The following is a 23,694-nucleotide window of genomic DNA, read 5'->3' on the forward strand; positions in this document are numbered from 1 at the left end:
CTACTGAGGGAGGTTCCCACGATCCCCTGCCCAGGAGAGAATAAGAAACAGTGTGGCCCTTCATCTTCCTCAACAGTTGCCCACAAAATTATCATCCTCATGGAAATGTGATCGTTTTTCTTTTTTTCCTAAAATTTCTGGAAAACTTCTTTTACCATTGAAATGATCTACTTTCTAGTATAATTTTTAGGAATGCTCTTTATTTATAGGGCATTTTCATTGTCTTCCAAGATTATTGGTAAAACATGCTTACACTGTTGTGTGATTTGGGGTATTTAAAAGCTATCCTTTAATACCTATTCCACATTTGGTAATGCAGTGTAGTGGATGCTCTTCTCCTGTTGATGAAAAGAGTCAAACTCTGTAAAATATTTTTAGAGATGTATTCTGAGCCAAATATGAGTGGCCATGGCCCGTGACGCAGCCCTCAGGAGGCCCTGAGCACATGGGCCCAGGGTGCTCGGGGTGCGGCTTGGTTTTATAGATTTTAGGGAGGTGTGAGACATCAATCAAATACATTGGTTTGGTTCAGAAGGAGGGACAACTCAAAGCTGGGGCTTCCAGGCTATAGGTGAATTCAAACATTTTCTGGTTGACAACTGGTTGAGTTTATCTGAAGACCTGGGACCCACATAAAGGAAATGTTCAGGTTAAGATAAAGGATTGTGGAGACCAAGTTTTATTGTGCAGAGGAAGCTCTCAGATAGCTGACTTCAGAGAGAGCAGGTTGTAAGATGCTCCTTATTGGACCTAAAAGGGTGCCTAGCTCTTGGTTGCTTATCTCCTGGGATCTGGAAAGGAAGAAAGGAAAACAAAGGGGGAAGGGGATCCCTATAGAATGTGGATTTTTTTCCACAAGAGACTTTTCAGGGCAATTTCAAAGTATTGCAAGGAAATATATTTTAGGGTTAAATATTTTGATTTTTTTCCTTGCCTGGTAATGTTCTGCCAGAGTCAAACTGAAAAGTAAGTCACGATACATAGGGTCAAATAAAACCCTCTGATGAGAATTTATGGTTTGTAGGGCATGACTCCCCAGACCTCTTAGATAGGAATTTGGGCAAGATAAAAAAATCAGAGCTTAGTCCTCACTATTATGATTTTTAAAATTACTCAGCACATGTGTAGTTATATTCCCTTGCCATTGTAAACTCACTTTTTCTTTAGCTGGGTGTGGTGGCGCCTGGCTACTCAGGAGGCTGAGGGATCACCTGAGCCCGGGATTGAGGCTGCCTGAGTCATGATCACACACAGCACTCTAGCCTGGGAGACAGTGAGACCCTGGCTCAAAAAAAAATTCCTTTTGTTCACCCTTTTAACACAATTTTTAAAAAGAATTATCTCTCAGATTTTCTTCTTTTTGCTATTCTCTAAGCTTCTTCAGTAAAACTTATTTATGCTCTTTATTCATTTTTTAAAAATAATGAAATCACATAAATTTATTATTTGCTTTTGAGCATAATTTTAACATCATTCTATAACTTTGACGAATTCTCACTTGCTTTTGTTCTAAATTATCAGTAATTGTCATTTTATATCCTTTTGAAACAATAAGTGTTTGGTAGGCTTTTCTACTTTTTCATATTTATGTGTTGTTTTTAAAGTTTAACTTAGTGTCTAATTCTACTGCATTTTGGTCAGAATGTGACTTTGTTCAACTTTTGCTCTTTGGTAATTTTGAGGATTTCTTTGGCCTAATTGGAACCATATTTAATCTCCAGTTGGCGCTTCAATAATATATTCGTTTAACTATTTGCAGGATACAGATTTTTACAAATAGTTTATAATTTTATATATATATATATATGATGTGTAATTAGGTAAAAATGTGTCAATTGTATTATTTCAGATCAACATGTCCTTATTTATATTGTGACTTTCTGAAATTTCTCAAAGACAGTATTTCTGTGAGTTTTCCTTTGGGGGTTGACGTGTTTAGCTTCATAGGCTGTGAGGCTCTGCTGCTTAGCACACGGGGCTGCGTCAGCCCGTCCTCGGCGTCCATCACTGGCGGATTGTTGTTTAAATGGTGCCTGCGTCTCCCTTAATGCTTGTCTTGGATTCCATTTTCCTAGATGAATGGGGCCTTTCCTGCTTCCTCTTTGTTTTTGTTGCCTGGTTAATCCATGGCTATCTTCAGAATTTGGCCTTTGGGACTGTTTCTGTTTGAAACTCGGCTTTTATAAGGTCAAGTGGTGTTTCCAAAGCCCCGTGGGTCAGGTCGGAGGGTGGGGCCCGCAGCAAGGGTACCGATTCCTCTTTGGGGCTCTTTCTTCTCATACGTGGATTGTGGCTTGTTTGCCTCCTCATACGTGGATTGTGGCTCATTCCCCTCTTCTTTAGTATTTATAAATTTTTCTTATTTTAGATTTAATTTGTGGCCTTCGCCTCTAGATTTTCAAGCGATTTTAAAGTAAAGGATTTGTTTCATTCCTTGTTAAAGGGATCCTCATGTTCTGAGTCCTGCTGCGTGATAAGGAGCCCTGTTGGCTTTCAGCGTCCTCACTCCCCAGTCCCAGGAGCTGCTTCTAACCAGGCTCCCCTAGTGCCTGCCTGTGCCCTCCACCAGATAGACCCTGGGCCAGCATTTGCTGGATAAACGGTGGTGAAGGACGGAATGCGTGATCTGCCCATGCCTTTGAATTCTTGCATGGGTAGCAACACTAACCAAGAATGTCGCCTGGATTTCTCCAGTTCATGTGTGTTCAGAGCATTCTGAGCTTCACAGCTGAACAGGAATCCACAATAGGCCAGTGACATAGTAGCTGGTGTTCTTCACATGAGGCAGTTAATCTCAGGAGATTGAGTTACTTGCCGAAAACCAATTACTCATTCATGAAATAAAAGTGACATTAGAATGAAGTCTTCAGAATTCACAGCCCTGTTTTGGGCTTACCACAAGCTAATTTCTCCTGCTGGTTCTTCTCTTCACACACATGAGGGCCCTCAAGCAGAGTAAGCCCCAAGAGAGAAAGCCCGAAAGAGACGTAGTGTGGAAGATCAGCAAAGCAGTAAGTATGAATGCCCAGTGGGAGGAACAGAGCTGGCACCTAAGGAGTCACCAGGAACCTGAGAACATGCTATAAGGAGAAGCTGAGAACATGCTAAGGGCTAAGAGAGTCAAGGAAGGGGAACCTGAGAACTGAGGACTTGAGAACATGCTAAGGGCTAAGATAACCAAGAACCTGGGAACATGGTAAGGGCTAAGGGGGACCTGAGAAGCCAGAACCTGAGAAGAACACGCTAAGCGCCAAGGAGGACCTGAGAACCAGGGAACATGCTAATGGCTAAAGAGAACCTGGGAACATGCTAAAGGCTCCTGAGGCAGGAACAGGGACAAAGAATACCAGCTGTGTATGTAAGCACGGACAACTTCACAGGGAACTTTGGGTGGCCATGAAGGTTGGATGTATAACATAAGATGGGCCTGTAATTTGGAATCTTTTCCTTTAACAAACTGGGTGACAATCTAGGATATCTCATATTATCGTGAGCCTAAGTCCAGTGTGTGCAAGTGGAGAAGGGAGTAGCTACTAAGTGTAAAACATTTTTCATCTTTTTGAAGTACAAAATCCATACGTATGAAGTTTTGACCTACTTCAAGCTGGATGACAGAGCAAAAGTCAATGTGCGAGTTAATTGCTACACCACCACACAGCATAATGATAAACACTCTCATTGCTGTGACATATTGCAGTGTCACAAACAAGTCCCCAAGCATGGGCAGAGGCAAAGCAAAGATGAATATGACAATTTAAAGGTACATTTATGAGGTGGTTCCATCTGCATTGATTAGCAATTAGTGAGAAAAGTAGACAAAATACCAGAAAAGTAAGTTAACTGCAGTTAAATTACACTCTGACAACACAGAACATGAAATTTCATCGATTAAAAAATGGCCAAGGAAACTATAGCCATGATTTGAGATGCAAAGAGCTGCGAAGGCCTTGGTAATTTATATGTCTACTACATCTGTATCAGGGTAACTTGAAAAGTGATATTGTTGGGCTGTGTCCCCACCCAAATCTCATCTTGAATTGTAGTTCTTATAATCTGCATGTGTCGTGGGAGGGACCCAGTGGGAGGTAATTGAATCATGGAGGTGACTATCTCCATGCAGTTCTTATGATAGTGAGTGAGTTCTCACAAGATCTCATGGTTTTATAAGGGACTCTTTCACCTTTGCTCCTTGCATTTCTCTCTCCTGCCACCTTGTGAAGAAGGGTGTGTTTGCTTCCCTTTCTGCTGTGATTGTAAGTTTCCTGAGACCTCCCCAGCCATACTGAACTGTGAGTCAATTAAACCTCTCCTTTATAAATTACCCAGTCTCAGGTATATCTTTATCAGCAGTGTGGGAACAAAGTAATACAAAAAGGCACTAGAAATAAAACCATGGTGTATTTATCAATTGAGATAATCAAGCAAAAATGGCATTTTTAAATAAGCCCCATGCAGGCATCACACACCTAATGTTAGTGATCTGTTCTTGAAAATCAACATCCCACATGGAAACAGTGCCTGGAAACCTATTCCATTACTGTATGTGGGAAATTTATAGTGAGTTCCGCATCCACTCAAGCCCCAGTGTATTTCCTAAAGTGTTTCTAAATCACAGTAAAGACCCATATACAAGTACCAGATGGTCATATTTGGATAGAAGACACTTCTTCCTGATACCCAGAAGTGGAAATTGTTCTTAGCAAAGCGTGTGTTCTATTTGCAGTAACACTGCCTCACTCAGCACCTGCAGAGTCTGAGCTGCACCTCCCTCAGGCTGTTGGGTGATGCCACAGCGCTGTGTTTGGAGACATACTGAGACTTTTTCTGAATATGATTTTGTTCAGAATGTAGCATCACATTCTGTGAAAGGAGATATACATGCACACATACACACACACATACATGTGTATACATATATATGTATACAGGTGCTCCTTGACTTATATCTACCTCCTGTGCCTGCCTGGGGTGCCTGGGCTGTTGACATCCTGGTTGTGGAGCTCTGCTGGGGATGATGTCCTTCAGCATCATATTTCTAAGAGAGCCATAAGTCTACTTTTGTATTTGAAGGATATTTTCATGGGATATAGAATTCTGGGTTAATTTTTTTTCTTTCACTACTTTAAAAATGTTTTCCATTGTCTTCTGGCCTGGAGCACTTCTCAAGGAGAAATCTAAGTCGCCTTTCCGCTGGCAGCGCTGGGGGCGCTGGAGTCAAGTCCCCCAAGTTCCTCACTGGCCATGGGCAGGGCCCCAGGGGTTCCCGGGGAGCTACATCTTGGCTGTCTGGACGGCAGACTCTGTGGTTCTGAAGTCCGAGTGCAGGGTCTTGGGAAGACCCGTCGTGGGGAAGTGAAGAGATGAGTTTGGCCGAGGAGAGGTTGGACTCAGTGTGGTCACGACAGAGGCCTCTGGAGCCCTGACCCCTCCTCAGGGGCTAGAGACCAGTGTGGGATGCAGACCTCCCCCGATGGGGTATAAACATGGGTGAGGCAGACCCCCATGGTGGAGGGCCATTTTGGGAGGGGACACAGCTGTGTGGTGATGACACTTGCCCCCAGCTGCCTCAGGGACAGTGGTGCTCAGTGGACTGCCAGAGTTGACCAGACAGAGCTGAAGGTCTGGGGAAACCAAGGCAGCTTGCATTCACAGGTCGGAGTATAAGAGAGAAGAGTGCACAGAGAGCCCTGGAGATTTTCAGTCACTGCTGAGGATTTGGTAGATGACTGATGATCTTGTGTCTATGAGGGAAAAGAACCATCCAAAAAATGAGAGCAAACGGTACCTGACATTCATACAGAGTGTGACCTAGTGCCTCTTCACACCTCTCAGACTTGCAAACCTCATAATTCCCAGATCATTGGCTAGAGTGCCCACAGAGTCTTGTCTCAGTAGTGGGGAGTAATTTCTCATAGATAATTGCTGCTCTGATTCTGCCAAACAAGATTTAGAGGTAAAACCCAAGAGGGTTGAACTGGTCCCAAGCAACTTAACTGAATGCCAGAGCAAGGGTAAATAATATTTATGGGAATGCAAATATCCATCACCCAATAAGGTAAAATTCACAATGTGAATATATAGACATGGATTATCTGGCATGAAAAGGAGCAGGAAAATGCAACTCATAGAATTCATCCGTGTAGACACAGAACTGACACACAATAAGTAGCAGACAGGAAAAAACCATGAGTGGAGTGAACAGCAGGTTAGACATTGTGGTAGAAAATGTTAGTGAACTTGAAGAAACAGCAATAGGAACTAAGGAAATGAGGAAGGATAATTTAAAAAAATTAAGAACACCAGTGAGCTATGGGACACATCTAAAGGCCAAATATATGTATAACTGGAGTCCCAAGGGGGGAGAGACAGGAACAGAAAAATCATTTGAAGAAATAATGACCAAAATTGTTTCAATATGATAAAAATAATAAACTCACAGATCCAGAAAGCTCAATGAGCTAAGAAAGAAACATGAAGACCAAGAAATATTGTAATCAAATTTCTCAAAACCAGTGATAAAAAGCCAACCTTAAAAGCAGTCAGAGGACAAAAAGGTACATTTCATAGAGAGATGAGATGATGAAGGCCACTGCAGGTTTTTCCTTGAGAATGCTCCATGCCAGAAGATGATGGAAAGCGTTTTTAAAGTACTGAAAGGAAAAAAAAATTAACCCAGAGTTCCATATCCCATGGAAGTATCCTTCAAATACAAAGGTAAAATTATGGCTGTTTCAGAAATACAGATGCAGAAGGACGTCATCCCCAGCAGAGCTCCATGGCCAGGGCTGGTAAAACTGCCATTCCGGCCGAAGGGAAAGGTGCCAGATGGAAACACACGAGAGAGCACGCGAAGGCAACTGCATCAATCGATAGATGGTGTTTTCCTATCACTTAAATCACATTTAAAGAAGTTGATTGTTTAAACAAAAATGATGAAAGTGTATTGTGAGGTTGATAACATAGCTGTCAACAGAATTCATGTCAACACCTGCATCAGAGTTGGAGGGAGACTTGCAAGTATCTATTTAAGCCTCCTATTTCATATGTTAAGTGGTGTGAGGTCACTTGGAGGCAACCTGTGGTCAGTTAAACATGACTCTCATACACTAGCCGTAATTCTGTCTTCTTTCGCTAACAAGGATCTAGAGTTAGGTGTTGAGAAGGCCACGGTGGAGCCATGCCCCAGGGCTCTGAGGCAGCCAGTGCCTGGGCTCTCAGGAAAGTGCCTGCCTTCAGCTTGAACCTAGCTTCTCCCTGGCCTGAGAGAAGCAGATGGCAGCCGACCGCACCTGCAAAGCCTGTTATGAGGGAGGCCTGAGTCTCGTGCTGGCAGTGGGGCATGGCACGGGGGCCTGTGGCATCTGACCGTCCACTGCAGCACAATTCGGACCTGAAGTGATGGGTCATCACTGAGCATGGCTCTCAGGGGGAAGGGGATTTGGGAGCGTTGCTGAGGCAGCAGGCTCACGGAGGGCCCTGCTGTTGTCTGTGGGCAGCAGAGCCGAGCAGCAAGGCCCCCACACTGGCCCATCTTTTTAATGGTGATGCCTATTCTTTTATAGACATAAATGAGGCACTCAATTAGCTATAAAAACTAAAAATAATCAGAATTGAAAGCTCTTTGGTCTGTGTCTAAACTCCACGTCTATGAAATCTTTGCATTTTATTAGAAGCATGGTGTGTGTGTGCAGACACACACGCACTCACACAGACACATGCACACATGCACACACTAACACACACATTCACACATTCTCATATACTCACACACCCCTCACACACACACCCTCACACACACATTTACACACTCAAACTCACACGCACACACACGTGCACACACACGTGCACACACTTTTTGTTTTTTTTTTTTTTGAAACAAGGTCTTCCTCTGTTGCCTGGGGCTGGAGCACAGCGGCACCATTGTAGCTCACTGCAGCCTCAAGTTCCTGGGCTCTAGTGACCCTCCTGCCTCCACTTCCCAAAGTGCCGGGATTATATAGCGGATTATACCCCCATGCCAGCCTCACTCTCTCTATATATTTGGAGGTGGGGCCTCGATGGAAGGTGGGGGTGGAGTGTAGTCATTCACGCAGGTGTTCTTAATCCTGGCTGGTAGCGGCATCTCCTGTGGGAATTCTCTTCCTCATTTAGGAGCATGCTCTGGGCCCTTTTGGTCATATGCAAAAAGCAGAGGCCTCTGTGGGGGCTGTGAAGCTCTGGGCGGCTGAGTCCTGGGCGTGGAGGCCAGTGGCAGAGTCTGCGGATGAGCTGGCAGGTGGGGAGGCCATGCCCGTTGTGTTCCGGGCTGAGACGCTGCCCCATGGCTCAGGCAAGCTCTCCACCGCAGCTGAGGGTAAAGGGGGACGGGGCGCAGGCTCCGGGGGCCACGGACGTCCTCCCACCACGCCCAGGCCTCCACCAGGGCTGCACGTGGGCCAGTGGGGAGTCATGACTCTGTCTCCAGCTTGGACCTAGCTTCTCCTTGGCCTGAGAGAAGCAGATGGCAGCTGACCGCACCTGCAAAGCCTGTTATGAGGGAGGCCTGAGTCTTGTGCTGGCAGTGGGGCATAAGCTGCAGAACAGTGGGGATGAGCTTGGGCGTTACTGCTGCTTTCCCAGCGAATCTCCCTGGCTCTGGGAGGCTGGGAGATTCCTTTCCGTGTGGCTGCATAAGCTGGTGCTGGGGGCCCCGCTGGGAAGTGGCCACTCTCTCAGGGACTCTGAGCATCGTTAGCGGGGGCCACATGTGGCTGACATGTCCAGCTGCCTCCTGGATTTATACCTTTAGCACACAGCAGTGCCGCGGGGCCCCTGCCAGCCTTCCTGGTTCCGCGGGGCCCCTGCCAGCCGCGCCTGGTTCCGCGGGACCCCTGCCAGCCTTCCTGGTTCCGCGGGGCCCCTGCCCGCCGCACCTGGTTCTTGGCCTTGGCCTCGCCGGCCCTACCCCTGCCGCCCTCAGCAGCATGGGCACCACGTGTGTCAGCCCGCGGGAAGTGTCTTATGTGTTTGTCCTTCTAGCCTCAAGCATCCCTGCCCTGCGTGGTCTGTGTGCATCACTGTTTAACAGCAGGGACTGCAGTGGAGGGGCCGAGAGCACTGCACGGACGTCCCGAGGCTGCAGCGAAGTACATCAACCTGAGGCCTAAAACAATGCACATTTATGAGGCGAGAACCTGGTTCCCGCCTTTTCCAGCTTCTGGGCTGCCTTCCTTGGTCTCCCCACAAACCCAGCAGAAGCTGTGCCAAGCCTCAGGCCCCCCATGCCCACCCGGCCTTCGGCTGCCTCTGCCTCCTGGAGAATTCTTGCTGAACCTGCAGCCAGCGCCTGCAGCTTCCTCCCTTTCTCCCCTCCCCTTGGTTCCTGCGTGTTACTTTTACTGCCTGTCTTCAGCTCTCAGAAGGGGTCATTCGTCCATCCCCACAACCACGAGGCAGGTGCTGTTAGCCATCCTCGTCCAGACACAGGCTCAGAGGTCTGGGAGAAGTTCAAACTCATGGTCACGGAGCAGCAAGGCCAGGCCGGCCACCGAGCCGGGCTCCCGGCCCCCTCGCATGCACCCAGGCACCACAGGGGACAGGGCAGCTCCGTGCACCAGCAAACATGCGGTTGATGTCTGGTTTCTTTTGCTTTTTCAGGCCCTCAAAACACAGCGTTGGCAGTGAGAGGAGGTACACTCGGGAGGGCGGCGCTGCCCTGGCCAAGGCCTTCCGACGCCACCTGCCCTTCCTGGAGGCCCTGTCCCAGGCCCCAGCTTCAGACGCACTCGCCAGGACCCGGATGGCGCAGGACAGACCCCGTGCTGAGGTGACCCTTCCACTTCCTCCCCGGGCCGGGGTTGGCTTTTCCTCTAGGGTGTGGGTACTGGACGTGTTTCCTCTCGGCTTCACGCCGGTGTCCCAGGCCAGTGGGCAGCCTGTGAACGGGGCTTCGGTGCTCCTGGGGCTCCTTAAGCAACATCTGCCCCCAGTCCAGCCCCCCGCAAATGCTTAGTCCTCAGGGTGAGGCTCTGTGGGATCGTTCTTGGGACAAAGTGTGACTCCAGAAAGCCCACCATTTAAACCACGGATGCACACCAGGGAGGTAGAGGAGGTAGGTGGCTGCTCTTCACCCTTTGGGAAGGGACCTGGGACAGCAGTGGACACTGCAACCCGACTGAGGGAGACCAAGGGGCCCTGAACGTGGCTGGAATTAGGGGCACCAGGTGCAACTACTGCGTCTGAGGAAAGTTTCTGCTCCCCAGCAAGCCCGCCCCAGGGGGCAGCCTAGGGCAGCATAAGGGCTCTGTCTGCTCGTGCTGAGGGTCTCGTGACTAAAAACACAAGGTGACGCCCTGGGCACAGAGAGCCCAGACAGGCTCGGAGGCGAACCCCAGGAGTGTTTATGCAGGGCCAGTGGGAGCTGCAAGGACCAGCATTGCAGAGCCGTCCGATGCCCTTCAACACGCAAAGCCCAGAGCCCTCCGATGCCCTTCAACACGCAAAGCCCAGAGCCCTCCGGGATGCCCCTTCAACAGGGAAGCCTGTAGGAGCCCGATGCTTTCAACACTAGCCTCCAGAGCTCTCCGACATGCCTCTTTCAACACGCAAAGCCTAGAGCCCTCCATGCTCCTTCTTCAACACGCAGCTTCCAGAGCCCATGCCTCTTCAACACGCAGCCTAGAGCCTCCGATGCCCTTCAACACGCAAAGCCCAGAGCCCTCCGATGCCCTTCAACATTCAAAGCCCACTCAACATTTTAAGGACACGGAATTAGGAATCTCGGTAAACTTTGTAAATGGAAAAGCAGGCATGATTTTTATGATGACTGGTTAGGCCAGAGTTCACAGGTCCCGCATTGCCTGGCAGGAGGGAGGGACGAGAGCTGAGAAATCACCTTCGGAGGCCACAGCCCGGCCAGCTCCCTGGGATAGGATTTTGGACCAGGTGTTGAGGCCCAGGATGGCCCTGGGGACCTTGGGGGCTTGTTGGTGATGCTCACACACTCCTTTTCTGCCACACGTTAGTTACATCACCTCTAATTTGACACACTCCTTTCTAAGATGGAAGCTCTGCTGGTGTGAGACAGGAAAGTCTGAGGACCTTCTGCGTTCTCTTGGACTCCACTGGGGTCTCACCAGGAGCTGTGGCCCTGGGATGTGTGTGGGAAGCAATGTGGGCCCAGTTTCTATTATGTTCCTGCCATTGAGCCATTGAAATGACTTAAGTTAACTCTGGGCAACCCCCACAGACCTTGAAAGGCAGAGTCCTCCCAGAGGACACGTGGCTGCTAAGCTCAATCCCAGGCCAGCTTAGGGGCTTGCTGGAACCTTGCTCCAAGCGTGGGAACCACAGGGTGAGTTTCCACAGATGATGGCCCCACAAGGCGGCATGTTCGGTGCATGCAGGTGAGGAAGTTGAGGCACTTTTGCATCTTAGCAGGTGGTGCCTGGGGAAGGCCTGGCCTTGGCCCCATGGTTCTCTGAGGCCCTTCCGAGGGCAGCTCCGGGTGGCCGTCTTTGCTGTGGTCTTGCCTCTGCTCAGGAGGATGTCACAATAATGTTTGAATGCAGAATCCAGGCTGTCCACAGCCGCCAAACAGAGCCCTGATGCTGGCCCAGAGCCATGCAGGGGCCACGGTGTGCCAGACCCACAGGTCACAGTTAAGAGGCTGCTCAATGGGGGCCCAGTGGCACCTGGGCCATATTTGTGTTTTTCCTGATCACGAACTGTGTTTCCTGATTGGTTGAAATCACCCCTCATGGTGGAGGCTGGGGGCCTTCAGACCCCTTGGAAGTGCAGGGTCACGGGGCACTGTGGGCCCCAGGTCTCCCTCTAGGGTTAGTCTCACAATGAGAGGCCAGTCCCAGCCCTGCTCTGTGCCAGGCCCACCTCCCATCAGGACCACTGGCTGGCCTGAGAAACATTCCTTAAAGCCTTTCCAGGAGCCTGTGGGAGCCCTTCTGTGTGAGCCTAACCCTAGAGGGTCTGGTCCACTTAAGGCTATTTTAAACATGCTAAATTTAAATTTTTTATTCATTAACTGAGACCAACTAAGCACCTTTGGTGCACTGGACATCCTGCTGGATTTTGTGGGTGCAGAAGGTGGATTTCATGCAGCTCTGTCCTTGGGTCAGAGGCTCCTCCACTCACTGCTCTGGGGCCAAGGGGCTGCTCAGCTTCTGTGCCCCCCGAGTCCTCAGCTGTAAACAGGGGTAGTGGCCCTGCAGGTGTCACGAGGGCCACGTGTGAAGCTCCTCATGGAGTGCCCAGTCAGGAGTGGCTGTAACCATAACTATCGTTGATAAAATAATCTTTAAAAAATAAAATGGAAATTAGGTCGAGAGTCTGAAACTGAGCTCAGTGGAAGTCTCTGACTCTGATGAGGGGAATCAGAGGGCACCGGGATCCTGGCAAACACATTCCCTCGGCGTGCCCGCACCTCGGCACTGCAGAGCAGGTCTCAGCACAGCACGATGGAAACTGGCATTTATCCCACTCCCTTGAACGTTGGTAATTTAGCACCTCCAGCTCTGAAATGATTGCTTCGTGCTCCTCCTCTGCCCCGTTGTGTCTTTATCGGAAGGGCTGTGGGGCCCCGTGCTGTGCCTCCGCTGCTGCTGTGAGATTTCAGGTTTCTGTAACGGGGCCGTCACATCACGTCCCCAGACGCTGGAAGTGAACAATCAGTAAAGTAACCCCCGTGCAGTCCAGAGATGGTTTTAGTAACATACGAGGGAAAGGCGAGGCGTCATTAAAAGTTTCAGAGACTCGGAAGAAGTTGGAGTGAAGGGAAATCAGTGGACACTTTTCCGTGAAGCGGTTTCCCGTCTTTTCCCCCTGACTTGACGGCGGCATGCTCACCTAGACTGACGTCCAAGGGCCTTCTTCACGGGCTTCTGAATAGAGAAAGGCGGGAGCATAGCCTTGGAGGCTCACCCCCCGCGCCTCAGACGGGCCAGTGAGCGGGGCGTCACCTGCAAACAGCATTGGGTTTCATTCAATGGGAGCCTCAGTTGTTCCATTTTGAACCCATCATCATGCCCCTCCTTGAGTTTCAGTTATTTTATTAAATAGCCCCGGCACTAAAATAGAGTCAGAGTTAGAATTGGAATTTGCTTGTGGGACAGGGCACAGCATAGATTCTCGTCTAGGGTAAACTGAGTGCCTGAGGCGCTCCCCTGTCCTCAGCAGCCAGACGTGAGGTCGACCACGCAGCAGCGACATCCATGCATTAGAAACAAACTGTAGCACGTTGCAGAAACTCACTGAGAGTGAAGGTCTTTGGTAGATATTGAGCAATTCGTGCTATGAACCATTGGGAGGTATCGTAGTGATGCCCTGTGAGTTGGCTCATAGCAGCTCCTGGGGAAAGCAAGCTCCTGCCACAGACAGGATGCCTTCCTAGGCGGAGCACAGTGGGCTGCACGTCCTGGGACGCTCTCCAGGTGCTCAGTGGCTCTGCCGGACTCAGCAGCTCAGTGCTCATCAGGCCTGGTCACACTAACCAGTCGTGTTTACTGAAGTCTTTCCATTCCTGACTTACTGCATTAGGATTCCAGCACCAGCATTCTCCACGTATGCCCCAGAGTGCTCTCAAAGCGGCCTTCCCCATACGGCGAGCCTCGCGGCCTTTCCCATCCAGGGGCGAGCGTGGCGGCCTTCCCCACGCAGGGGGCGAGCCTGGCGGCCTTCCCCATCCAGGGGCGAGCCTCGCGGCCTTCCCCATGCAGGGGCGAGCGTGGCGGCCTTCCCCATGCAGGGGCCAGCGTGGCGGCTGCCTCCGCACCAGAACATCCCCTCTGTTGGGAGCTTGTGACGGTCCATTTGGGCTGATCTGTTGGGGTGCATGCCCCGGCTCTGCCGCTCCCCAGGGCCGCTGGGTGCATGGGAGAGGAGCATCTTCCACCACTGGCCCCGTCTGGCCTGCTCTCCATTTCAAGAAACAGGAATGGGAGAGGGGCGTGGGCACTGGTCATGTCAAATATTCCACCAGCAGCCAGGGTCCACCTGCTGATAAGTTTGGCTCTGTCACCTTGGAACCTCCCACACTCCGTGGTCGGCCTCGCAGTGCTGGTCTCTGCCGTTCCTCATTATAATTATCAGGAAGTCCTTCTTTCCCCCTCGGAGATGTTTGAATTAATGAGTTTGAATTAATGAGTTCCGTGGCCATTCCGACACACAGACGTTTAGCACAGCCGTCAAACGGTTATTCAGAAAATGAGCACTTGGTGGCATTTTGGCTTAGGTATTTTTCTTCTTTGTTAAGATAGATGCTTCTCAGTATTTAAAAAAAATGCATGAAAACCCAGAACTCCTTTTCTTTTCTGTCCAGTGTTTAAATGAGGAGAAAGCTGTTAGTCATCTCACTAATGAACAAAGACTGAATAAGCGCAGGAAGTGCGTGACGGAGGCTGTAGTGTTGCCGCGCAGATTTTGCTGCCCCGTGAATGTAGGGACTTAGAGATCTGGGCCGCAGCTTCTCCCCGCCTCTCTCAGCTGATGAAATATTTTAATTGGAAATTTAAGCTTTATATACTGATGATCTTTCAAGGTACAGTCAACTTCCTCTGAATTATTTTGTAAATCATTGTTTTCTATGTATCCATCATCACAAGTGATGGAGAAATGTCCTAAACATATTGCCTTTCAGGGCCTTCATGCCGGTGACGTTGTAACAGAAGCCACTGGGAATAAAATCATGCTCTTTCTCTTTGTTCATTAGCGAGATGACTCAGAGCTTTCTCCTCGTTTAAACACTAATTGAGCGCTTACTGATCACTAAATCAAGGTGTCGCGACTTCTGCATCGTTAGGGTGGTAATGCTTCCTGTTTTATTGACTATGGTGGCACCGGCTCACAGTCCTTGTACTCATCATGCAGAACACCATAAATTCCCTGTCCACTCTGTGTTACTGAGGAGGTTTAATCGGAAATTCATTGCTTACCAATACCATTAACTAGCAGATTTATTTTGGAGATGTTTAAAAAACATATTTAACATACAAGAAATGGTGCTGGGTTAAGGAAATGGTTAAGGAAAGTTAGTTTCTGCCCTTTAGGATTTTACAGTTTTACTGGGTCGGAGGGAGAAAACAAACAAGCGAAAAATACAGCTAAAAAAATTAAAGCAAGTTCTGTGATGCAGGGAACACAGAAGGTAAAGGCACACTCATGCCAGAGGGGGCAGGTGGCCCAGGCAGGCTTCTGACAGAGGGGGTAGGTGGGCCCAGGTGTGGTCATGCCAGAGGGGGCAGGTGCCCAGGCAGTTTGACAGAGGGGTAGGTAGGTGGGGCACCCAGTGGTCATGCCAGAGGGGGCAAGTGGCCCAGGCGGGCTTCCAAGAGTAGACGCCTTGAGGGGGCCTATTCAGGAGGCACCCTCCTGGCAGGTAACATGCACGAGGGGTGCAGAGGTCAGAGCCTATTCCTCCCACCCCAGCCGGCAAGGAGGAGCCCCGAGAAAATGTGCCAGAGCTGAGGACACAGGAAAAGAGGATGAACTGCATTCAGAGGGGGATGGATGAACCCATTCCAGGGAGAGGATTGCATTCAGAAGGGGATGAACTCACACCAGGGAGAGGAGACCGCAGCTTCTTTCATGCGCATTGGAATGGAAGAAGCGGGAGCCAGTCACAGGAAGCGGGGAGAATTCGGCCTAAATTTTAAGAAGCTCTTTGAGAGACCGGCTGCACAGAGTGAGTGTCTGCACCCCCACGTCTTTCCTATGGGCTTTCACTGAGTACGCGAGTTGGGGCACCAGGGATGGAGGAGGGAGGGGGCTGGGAGAAATCCTGCCAAGGAGCGCCAGGCCTCTAGAGAGTGTACCACGGTGGCCTTCTGAAGGCTGGGGGCAAGAAAGCATGGTGGAAAAACATCTGTTGCATCTTTCTAAGGATGCAGAAAGCCAGGGTGGGACCAACAGGGAAGAGAAGCTTCAGCAACTCACAAACTGACACTTGGACCTTAAAGCAGAGAGAGCTCCCCTGAGGTTCAGAAACCTGGTGGCTGAGTGCAGAGCATAAAGGGATCTCGAGTCTCACTGGAGCCCAGACCCAAGCACAGGCAAAGAAGGCAACTTAAACCCAAAGGATGGAAAATGTGTACAATGGAAACTTGAAAGGCAGGAAAGCTGGCATGGTCATGTTAATATTAGACAGAGTGGACTTCAAGACTAATAGTGTTATTCATGATAGAGACACTCTATGATGACTAAATGGTCAATTCATCAAGATGCTATAGAAAAATTTTATGAACCAATTTCAGAGCCTCAAATACATAAAGGAAACGTAAGAAAATACTAAAGACAGAAACATATAAGTCCATCATGAGCATTAGTGACTGAAACTGTCCTCTCTCAGTAACTGATTAAACAGATAGATAAAATATCAGTAAGTATAGAGAAGATTTAAACCACAACATTAACCAATATAAGCTAAGTGATGTTTATAGAATGATATACCTAAAAACTACTAAACACACGTTCTTTATAAGTATATTATATAGAATATTTCCCAAACTAGATCAAATGCTGGCCATAAAATAGGTCTCAATAAATGTCAACAGATCAAAATCATACAGAGAAAGATTTTAAAAGAAAACTGCAGATTATTCTTCTTCAGAAATATAGAAACAAAAATTCTAAACAATTTTTATCAAATTAAATTCAACAATATATAAAAAAGAATACTGCATCATAATCAAGGCAGATTTATCCCAGATATACAGGGTATGTCAAACATTTGAACATCAACCAAGATAACTCACCATAGTAACAAGGGAAAGAAACACCATGTGATGGTCTCAGTAGATACTGGAAAAAGCATTTGACAAAACCCAGCATTCATCCTTGATGGAAACCTTCATCTAAGATTACACCAAACGGCAAAGGGCTGAATGCTTTCCACTTAAAATCTGGAATTAGACAAGGATGTCTGCTCTTACCTCTTCTATCCAACATTACATTGAAGATCTTTTTCTTTTTTTCTTTTGAGACGGAATTTCATTCTGCTTGCCCAGGCTGGAGTGCAGTGGTGCAATCTCGGCCACAGAAGCCTCTGCCTCCTGGGTTCAAGTGTTGCTCCTGCCTCAGCCTCCCAAGTAGCTGGGATTACAGGCACCCGCCACCATGCCCGCCTAATTTTTGCATTTTTAGTAGAGACTAGGTTTCACCATGTTGCCCAGGCTGGTCTCAAACTCCTGACCTCAGGTGATCTACCTGCCTGTGGCATTGAAGATCTTAGCCAGTGCAATAAAACAAGAAGAAATGAGAGGCATTCAGATTACATGATAACCTTTGTCAAAAATTTGGTGGAAGCTACAGAAAAACTACTAAAACTAGTAAATATAGCAATGCTGTAGAGTGCAAAGTCAGCACACAAAAATTAATTTATTTCTGTATACTAGCAACAATTAAATATGAATTTTAAAAAAATTTATAGTAGCATAAAATTATGAAATAATTAAGGTTGAATCTAAAATATGTGTAAGACAATGTACAATCAAAACTACAATACATTGATGAGAATAATTAAATAAGACAAATTAATGGCGATATATGCATGGTCATGTGTCTAAAGACTCAATAGTGTTAAAGTGGAAATTACCTCCAAATTGGTATTGATATGACACAAAAACACAATCCTTAAAAAATTGATAACTAGAACTTTGTCAAAATTTAAAAATTTTCTTCTTCAAAAGAAGACACTTCTTTGAAAGACACACAAAAGAATGAAAAGCCACAGACTTAGAAAAATACTTGCAAATAGTACTTTTTAAGATAAAAAAAGAATTTCAGAATGTATAAAAATCTCTAAAAACTAAAATAAAAAGCAGCACATTAAAAATGGACTTTTTTTTTTCCAAGACAGTGGACTAGAAGCAGTGTTAGCATGCCTCTCCCACTTGGAAAGACAAAATAGTGTGTAAAGATTCACACTGTGAACTTTTTTCCAAGCAGCAACACCAGAACTTGACAGGAAAACTGAAAGAAACCACAGAACCTTTGAAAGAAGTGGCAGGCTGCAGCCGACACTGGAACTAAGTGGAGAACTGTAAGCCCCACAGTGTGAGGGGGAGACACTGCCTCTGAGATATGCACCCCCACTGGGGAATTCAGCCCATGGGGGTGGGACCTTAACCCAGTGCTGGAACTGATTTAGGGAGCAGTGGAGAATATAAAGTAGGAGAAGCAGCAGGAAGATCCCTGTGTGCATTCCCAGTCTCCAGCATGGATTGGGGAAGCCATTCTGTCTTACAGGGGACCTTGTGGAAGTCTGCCAGCCAACTCAGGCAGTGGCCACACGTTGAGAGAAGCTCCCAACTAAAATTTGCAATCTAATCTCGAGTAGGGACAAAATCCCTTGGCCATAACTCAGCAGGGAGTGGGAAGCACGCTGCAGCCACAAGCACAGAATCTGGGACCTGGCTTTGCTACTGGACTGGGATAGACGTGACCTGAAAGCCACACTTCCTGTCTCCATGATGATTGGGACAATATCTCACATCTCAATATTAGTGTTGAATGTAAATGGCCTAAATGCTCCATTTAAAAGATAACAGATTGGCAGAATGGATAAAAAGACACAAACCAAATATCTGCTATCTTCAACAGATTCACCTAACACATAAAGATGCATATAAAGTTAAGGTAAAGGGGTAGTAAAAGATATTCAATGCAAATGGAAACCGAAAGTGAGCAGGAACATTCTTATATCAGATAAAACAGACTTTAAAGCAACAACAGTAAAAAGAGACAAAGAAGGTCATTAAATAATGATAAAAGGGCCAATCCAACAAGAAGATATTACAATTCTAAATGTATATGCACCAAATGCTGGAGCTCTCAGAATCATAAAACAATTACTGCTAGATGTAAGAAGTGAGATAGGTAGCAACATGCCAACACTGGGGAACCTCAGTACTCAACTGACAGTACTGGACAGATCACTGAGACAGAAAGTCAACAAGGAAACATGGACTTAATCTACACTCTAGAACAAATGGACCTAACAGATATTTACAGAACATTCTAACCAAGAACTGCAGAATATACATTCTCCTCATGAGCATATGGAACAGTCTCCAAAATAGACTAGATGAAGAAAATGTGATGCATATACACCATGGAATACTATTCAGCCATAAAAAGGAATGAGATCATGTCCTTTACAGGGACACGGATGAAGCTGGAAGCCATCATCCTCAATAAACTAACACAGGAACAGAAAACCAAACACTGCATGTTCTCACTTATAAGTGGGAGTTGAACAGTGAAAACACATAGACACAGGGAGGGGAAAAACACACACCAGGGCCTGTTGAGGGGTGGGGGGAGAGGGGAGGGAACTTAGAAGACAAGTCAATAGGTGCAGCAAACCACCATGTCACACGTATACCTATGTAACAAACCTGGACGTTCTGCACATGTATCCCATCTTTTTAGAAGAAAAAGTAATGAAACAAAAAAAAGACCATATACTAGGCTACAAGACAAGTCTCAATAAATTTTAAAAAATTAAAATTATATCAAGTATCTTCTCAGACCACAGTGGAATAAAACTAGAAATTCACTCCAAAAGAAATTTTTTTAACTATACAAATACATGGAAATCAAAAAGTATGCTCCTCAATGATTTTTGGGTTAACAATGAAATCAAGATGGAAGTTTACAAATTCTTTGAAATGAATGATAATAGTGACACAAGTTATCAAAACCTTTGGGATACAGCAAAAGCAATGCTAAGAGGTAAGTTTACAATGCTAAATGCCTACATCAGAAAGTCTGAAAGAGCCCAAATTGAGAACCTAATGTCACACATCAAGTAACTAGAGAAATACGAACAAACCAAACCCAAAGCTAGAAGAATAAAAGAAATAACAAATATCAGAACAGAGCTAAATCAACTTGAAAGAAAGAAACAAATAGAAAAGATCAGTGAAACAAAAAATTGGTTTTGTGAAAATATAAACAAAATTGATGGACCATTAGCAAGATTAATCAAGAAATGAAGAGTGAAGATTCAAATAAGCTCAGCTACACCACAGAAATACAAAAGATCATTCAAGACTCCTATGAATACCTCTATGCACACAAACTAGAAAATCTAGAAGAAATGAATACACGAATATATTCCTGCAAGCATACAACCCTCCTAGATTAAATTAGGAAGGAATAGAAACCCTGAACAGACCAATAATGAGCAGTGAGATTGAATCAGTAACTTAAAAATTGCCAACAACAACAAAAAAAAGCCCAGGACCAGATGGATTCACAGCTGAATTGTACCAAACACTCAAAGAATTGGTACCAATTCTACTGAAACTATTCCAAAAGATCGGGAAAGAGAGAATCCTCCCTAACTAAGAAGCCAGTATCACTCTGATACTAAAATCAGGGATAAAATAATGAACAAAAGCAAACTATAGACCAATACCCCCGATGAACATAGATGCAAAAGCCCTCAACGAAATACTAGCTAACTGTACCCAACAGCACATCAAAAAGATAATACACCATGATCAGGTGGGTTTCATCCCAGGGATGCAGGGATGGTTTAACACATGCAAGTCAATAAATGTGATATATCACATAAACACTTAAAAACAGACACCATATGATCATCTCAATAGATGCAGAAAAAGCATTCGATAAAACCCAGCATCATTTCATGATAAAAACTCTCAACAAACTCGGCATAGAAGGGAATTACTTCAAAATAATAAAAGCTATATATGACAAACCCACAACCAACATCATACGGAATGGGGAAAAGTTGAAAGCATTCCCCCTGAGAACTGAAAGAAGACAACTTCTATTCAACATAGTACTGGAAGTCCTAGCCAGAGCGGTCAGAAAACAGAAGGAAATAAAGGGCATCCAAACTGGAAAAGAGGAAGTCAAACTATTGCTGTTTGCCAATAATATGATCATATACCTACAAATCCCTAAAGACTCCTCAAAAGACTCCTAGATTTGATCAACGAATTCAGGAAAGTCTCAGGTTACAAAATCAGTGTACACAAATCAGTAGCACTGCTATATACCAACAATGACCAAGCTGACAATCAAATCAAGAACTCAATCCACTTTACAAGGCTTCAAAAAATAAATAAAATACCTATCAATACACTTAACCAAGGAGGTGAAAGATCTTTATAAGGAGAACTACAAGACATTGCTGAAATATATTGTAGAAAACACAAACAAATGGAAACACATCCCATGCTTATGGATTGGAAGAATTTCATGAAAATGGCCACACTGCCCAAAGCAATCTACACATTTAATGAAATTCCTATCAAAATACCAACATTATTTTCATACAGCACCAAAAAATAGCCCAAATAGCCAAAGCAATCCTAAACAAAAAGAACAGATCTGGAGGCATCACATTACCTGACTCCAAACTATACTACAAGGCTAGAGTTACCAAAACAGCATGGTACTGGTAGAAAAGTAGACACATAGACCAATGGAACAGAATAAAGAACCGAGAAACAAACCCAAACACTTACAACCAACTGATCTTTGAGAAAGCATACAAAAGCATAAACTGGGGAAAGGACACCTGTTTGATAAATGGTTTTGGGAAAACTGGATAGCCTTATGTAGAAGAATGAAACTGGATCTCTATTGATGCAGGGTAAGGAGCCCCAAAGTGGGGCTTAGCCCACCAGGGTTCTTGGCTTTGCCCAGGAAAGAATTCAAGGTCAAGCTGGAGATAGAAGAAAGCAACATTATTGAAAAGGCAGTGTTACAACTCTGACAGTGGTTTAGCTCTGTGACTGCTCTTGCAGAGCCAGGCTACCCCACAGGCAGAGAGTAGCAGCTCAAGGAGGCTTTGCAGTGGTATTCATAGCCACTTTTAATTATATGAGGGTAAAGAGTGGCTTATGCAGAAATTTCTAGGGAAGGGGTAGTAACTTTTGGGTCATCAGGTCATTGCCATGGAAAGGGGCAATAACTCCTGGGTGTTGCCATGGTAAGGGTAAACTGACATGGCATATTGGTGGGTGTGACTTATGGAAAGCTGCTCTCACCTTAGCTCTGTTTTAACTAGTCCTTAATTTGGTTCAGTAACCGAGCCCTGCCTCTGAAGTTGAGTCCTGCCTCCTACCTCATTATCTCTTACCTTGTACAAAAATCAACTCAAGATGAATCAACAACTTAAATCTAAGACCTGAAACCATACAACTTCTAGAAGACTAGGAAAAAATCTTCTGGACATTGGCCTAGGCAAAGAGTTCATGGGTAAGACCCCAAAAGCAAATGCAACTAAAACTAAAATAAATTGGACCTAATTAAACTGAATAGCTTCATATAGCAAAAGAAATTATCAGACGACCCACAAAATGGGAGGAAATATTTGCAAACTATGCATCTGACAAAGGACCAACATCCAGAATCTACAAGGAACTCAATTTAGCAAGAAAAAATATAATCCCATTAAAAAGTGGAAAAATGACATGAATAGACATTTCTTAAAAGAAGATATTCAGATGGGCAACAAACATATGAAAAAAATGCTCAACATCACTAATCATCAAGGAAATGCAAATTAAAATCACAATGAGATACCACCATACTCCTGCAAGAATGACTATTATGAAAAAGTCACAAAACAATAGAGTTGGTATGACTGTGGTGAAAAGGGAACACTCATCCACTGCGGGTGGGAATGTAAATTAGTACAACCTCTATGGAAAACAGTATGGAGATTTCGTAAAGATCTAAAAGTCGATCTACCATTTGTTCCAGCAATCTCGCTACTGGGTATCTATCCAAAGGAAAAGAAATCAATATATCAAAAAGGCCCTTGTAGATATATGTTCATTGCAGCACAATTCACAATTGCAAAGATATGGAACCAGTCTAAGTGCCCACTGACCGCATTGCAGCACAATTCACAATTGCAAAGATATGGAACCAGTCTAAGTGCCCATTGACCGATGAGTGGATAAAGAAAGAAAATGTAGGCCAGGTGCGGTGGCTCACACCTGTAATCCCAGCATATTGGGCGGCTGAGGCGAGTGAATCACGGCGTCAAGAGATCAAGACCATCCTGGACAACATGGTGAAACCCTGTCTCTACTAAAAATACAAAAAATTAGCCAGGTGTGGTGGTGGGTGCCTGTAGTCCCAGCTACTTGGGAGGCTGAAGCAGGAGAATCACTTGAACCTGGGAGGTGGAGGTTGCAGTTAGCCGAGATTGTGCCACTGCACTCCGGCCTGGCAACAGAGCGAGACTCCATCTAACCAAAAAAAAAAGAAAGAAAAGAAAATGTAGTGTATATATATACACCATGGAATACTACTCAGCCATGAGAAAGAATGAAATAATGTCTCTTGCAGCCACTTAGATGGAGCTGGAAGCCATTATTCTAAGTGAAGTAACTCAGGAAAGGAAAATTGATTACCTTATGTTCTTACTTGTAAGTGGGAGCCAAGCTATGCATATGCAAAGGCAGACAGAGTGATCTAATGGACTTTGGAGACTCAGAAGTAGGAGGATGGGAGGGGAGAGAGATTTTAAAAACCTACATATTGGGTACAATGTACATTACTTGGATGATGGGTGTATTAAGATCTGAGACTTCACCACTATTCAGTTCATTCATGTAACCCAAACCATGCATAACCCAAAAGCTATTGAAATAAAAAAAAATGGGCAAAAAGATTTGAATAAACACTTCACCGAAGAGGACAAATGAGTGACAG

At 45.8% G+C, this 23,694-nt stretch overlaps 1 protein-coding gene across 3 annotated transcripts in view; it reads left to right on the forward strand.

The window, feature by feature from the left end:
• Positions 1-23,694, forward strand: part of LOC101026166 (protein tyrosine phosphatase receptor type N2) — a 973,501-nt gene that overhangs the window by 358,298 nt on the left and 591,509 nt on the right. For all 3 annotated transcript variants that reach the window (XM_021935384.2, XM_021935383.2, XM_021935385.2), the window contains one exon: positions 9,637-9,805. In XM_021935384.2, coding sequence (XP_021791076.2) covers positions 9,637-9,805 — 169 coding nt within the window. The remainder of the gene's footprint in view (positions 1-9,636; positions 9,806-23,694) is intronic.

The sequence above is a fragment of the Papio anubis genome, chromosome 4, assembly GCF_008728515.1.
Source record: "Papio anubis isolate 15944 chromosome 4, Panubis1.0, whole genome shotgun sequence".
Taxonomy (NCBI): domain Eukaryota; kingdom Metazoa; phylum Chordata; class Mammalia; order Primates; family Cercopithecidae; genus Papio; species Papio anubis.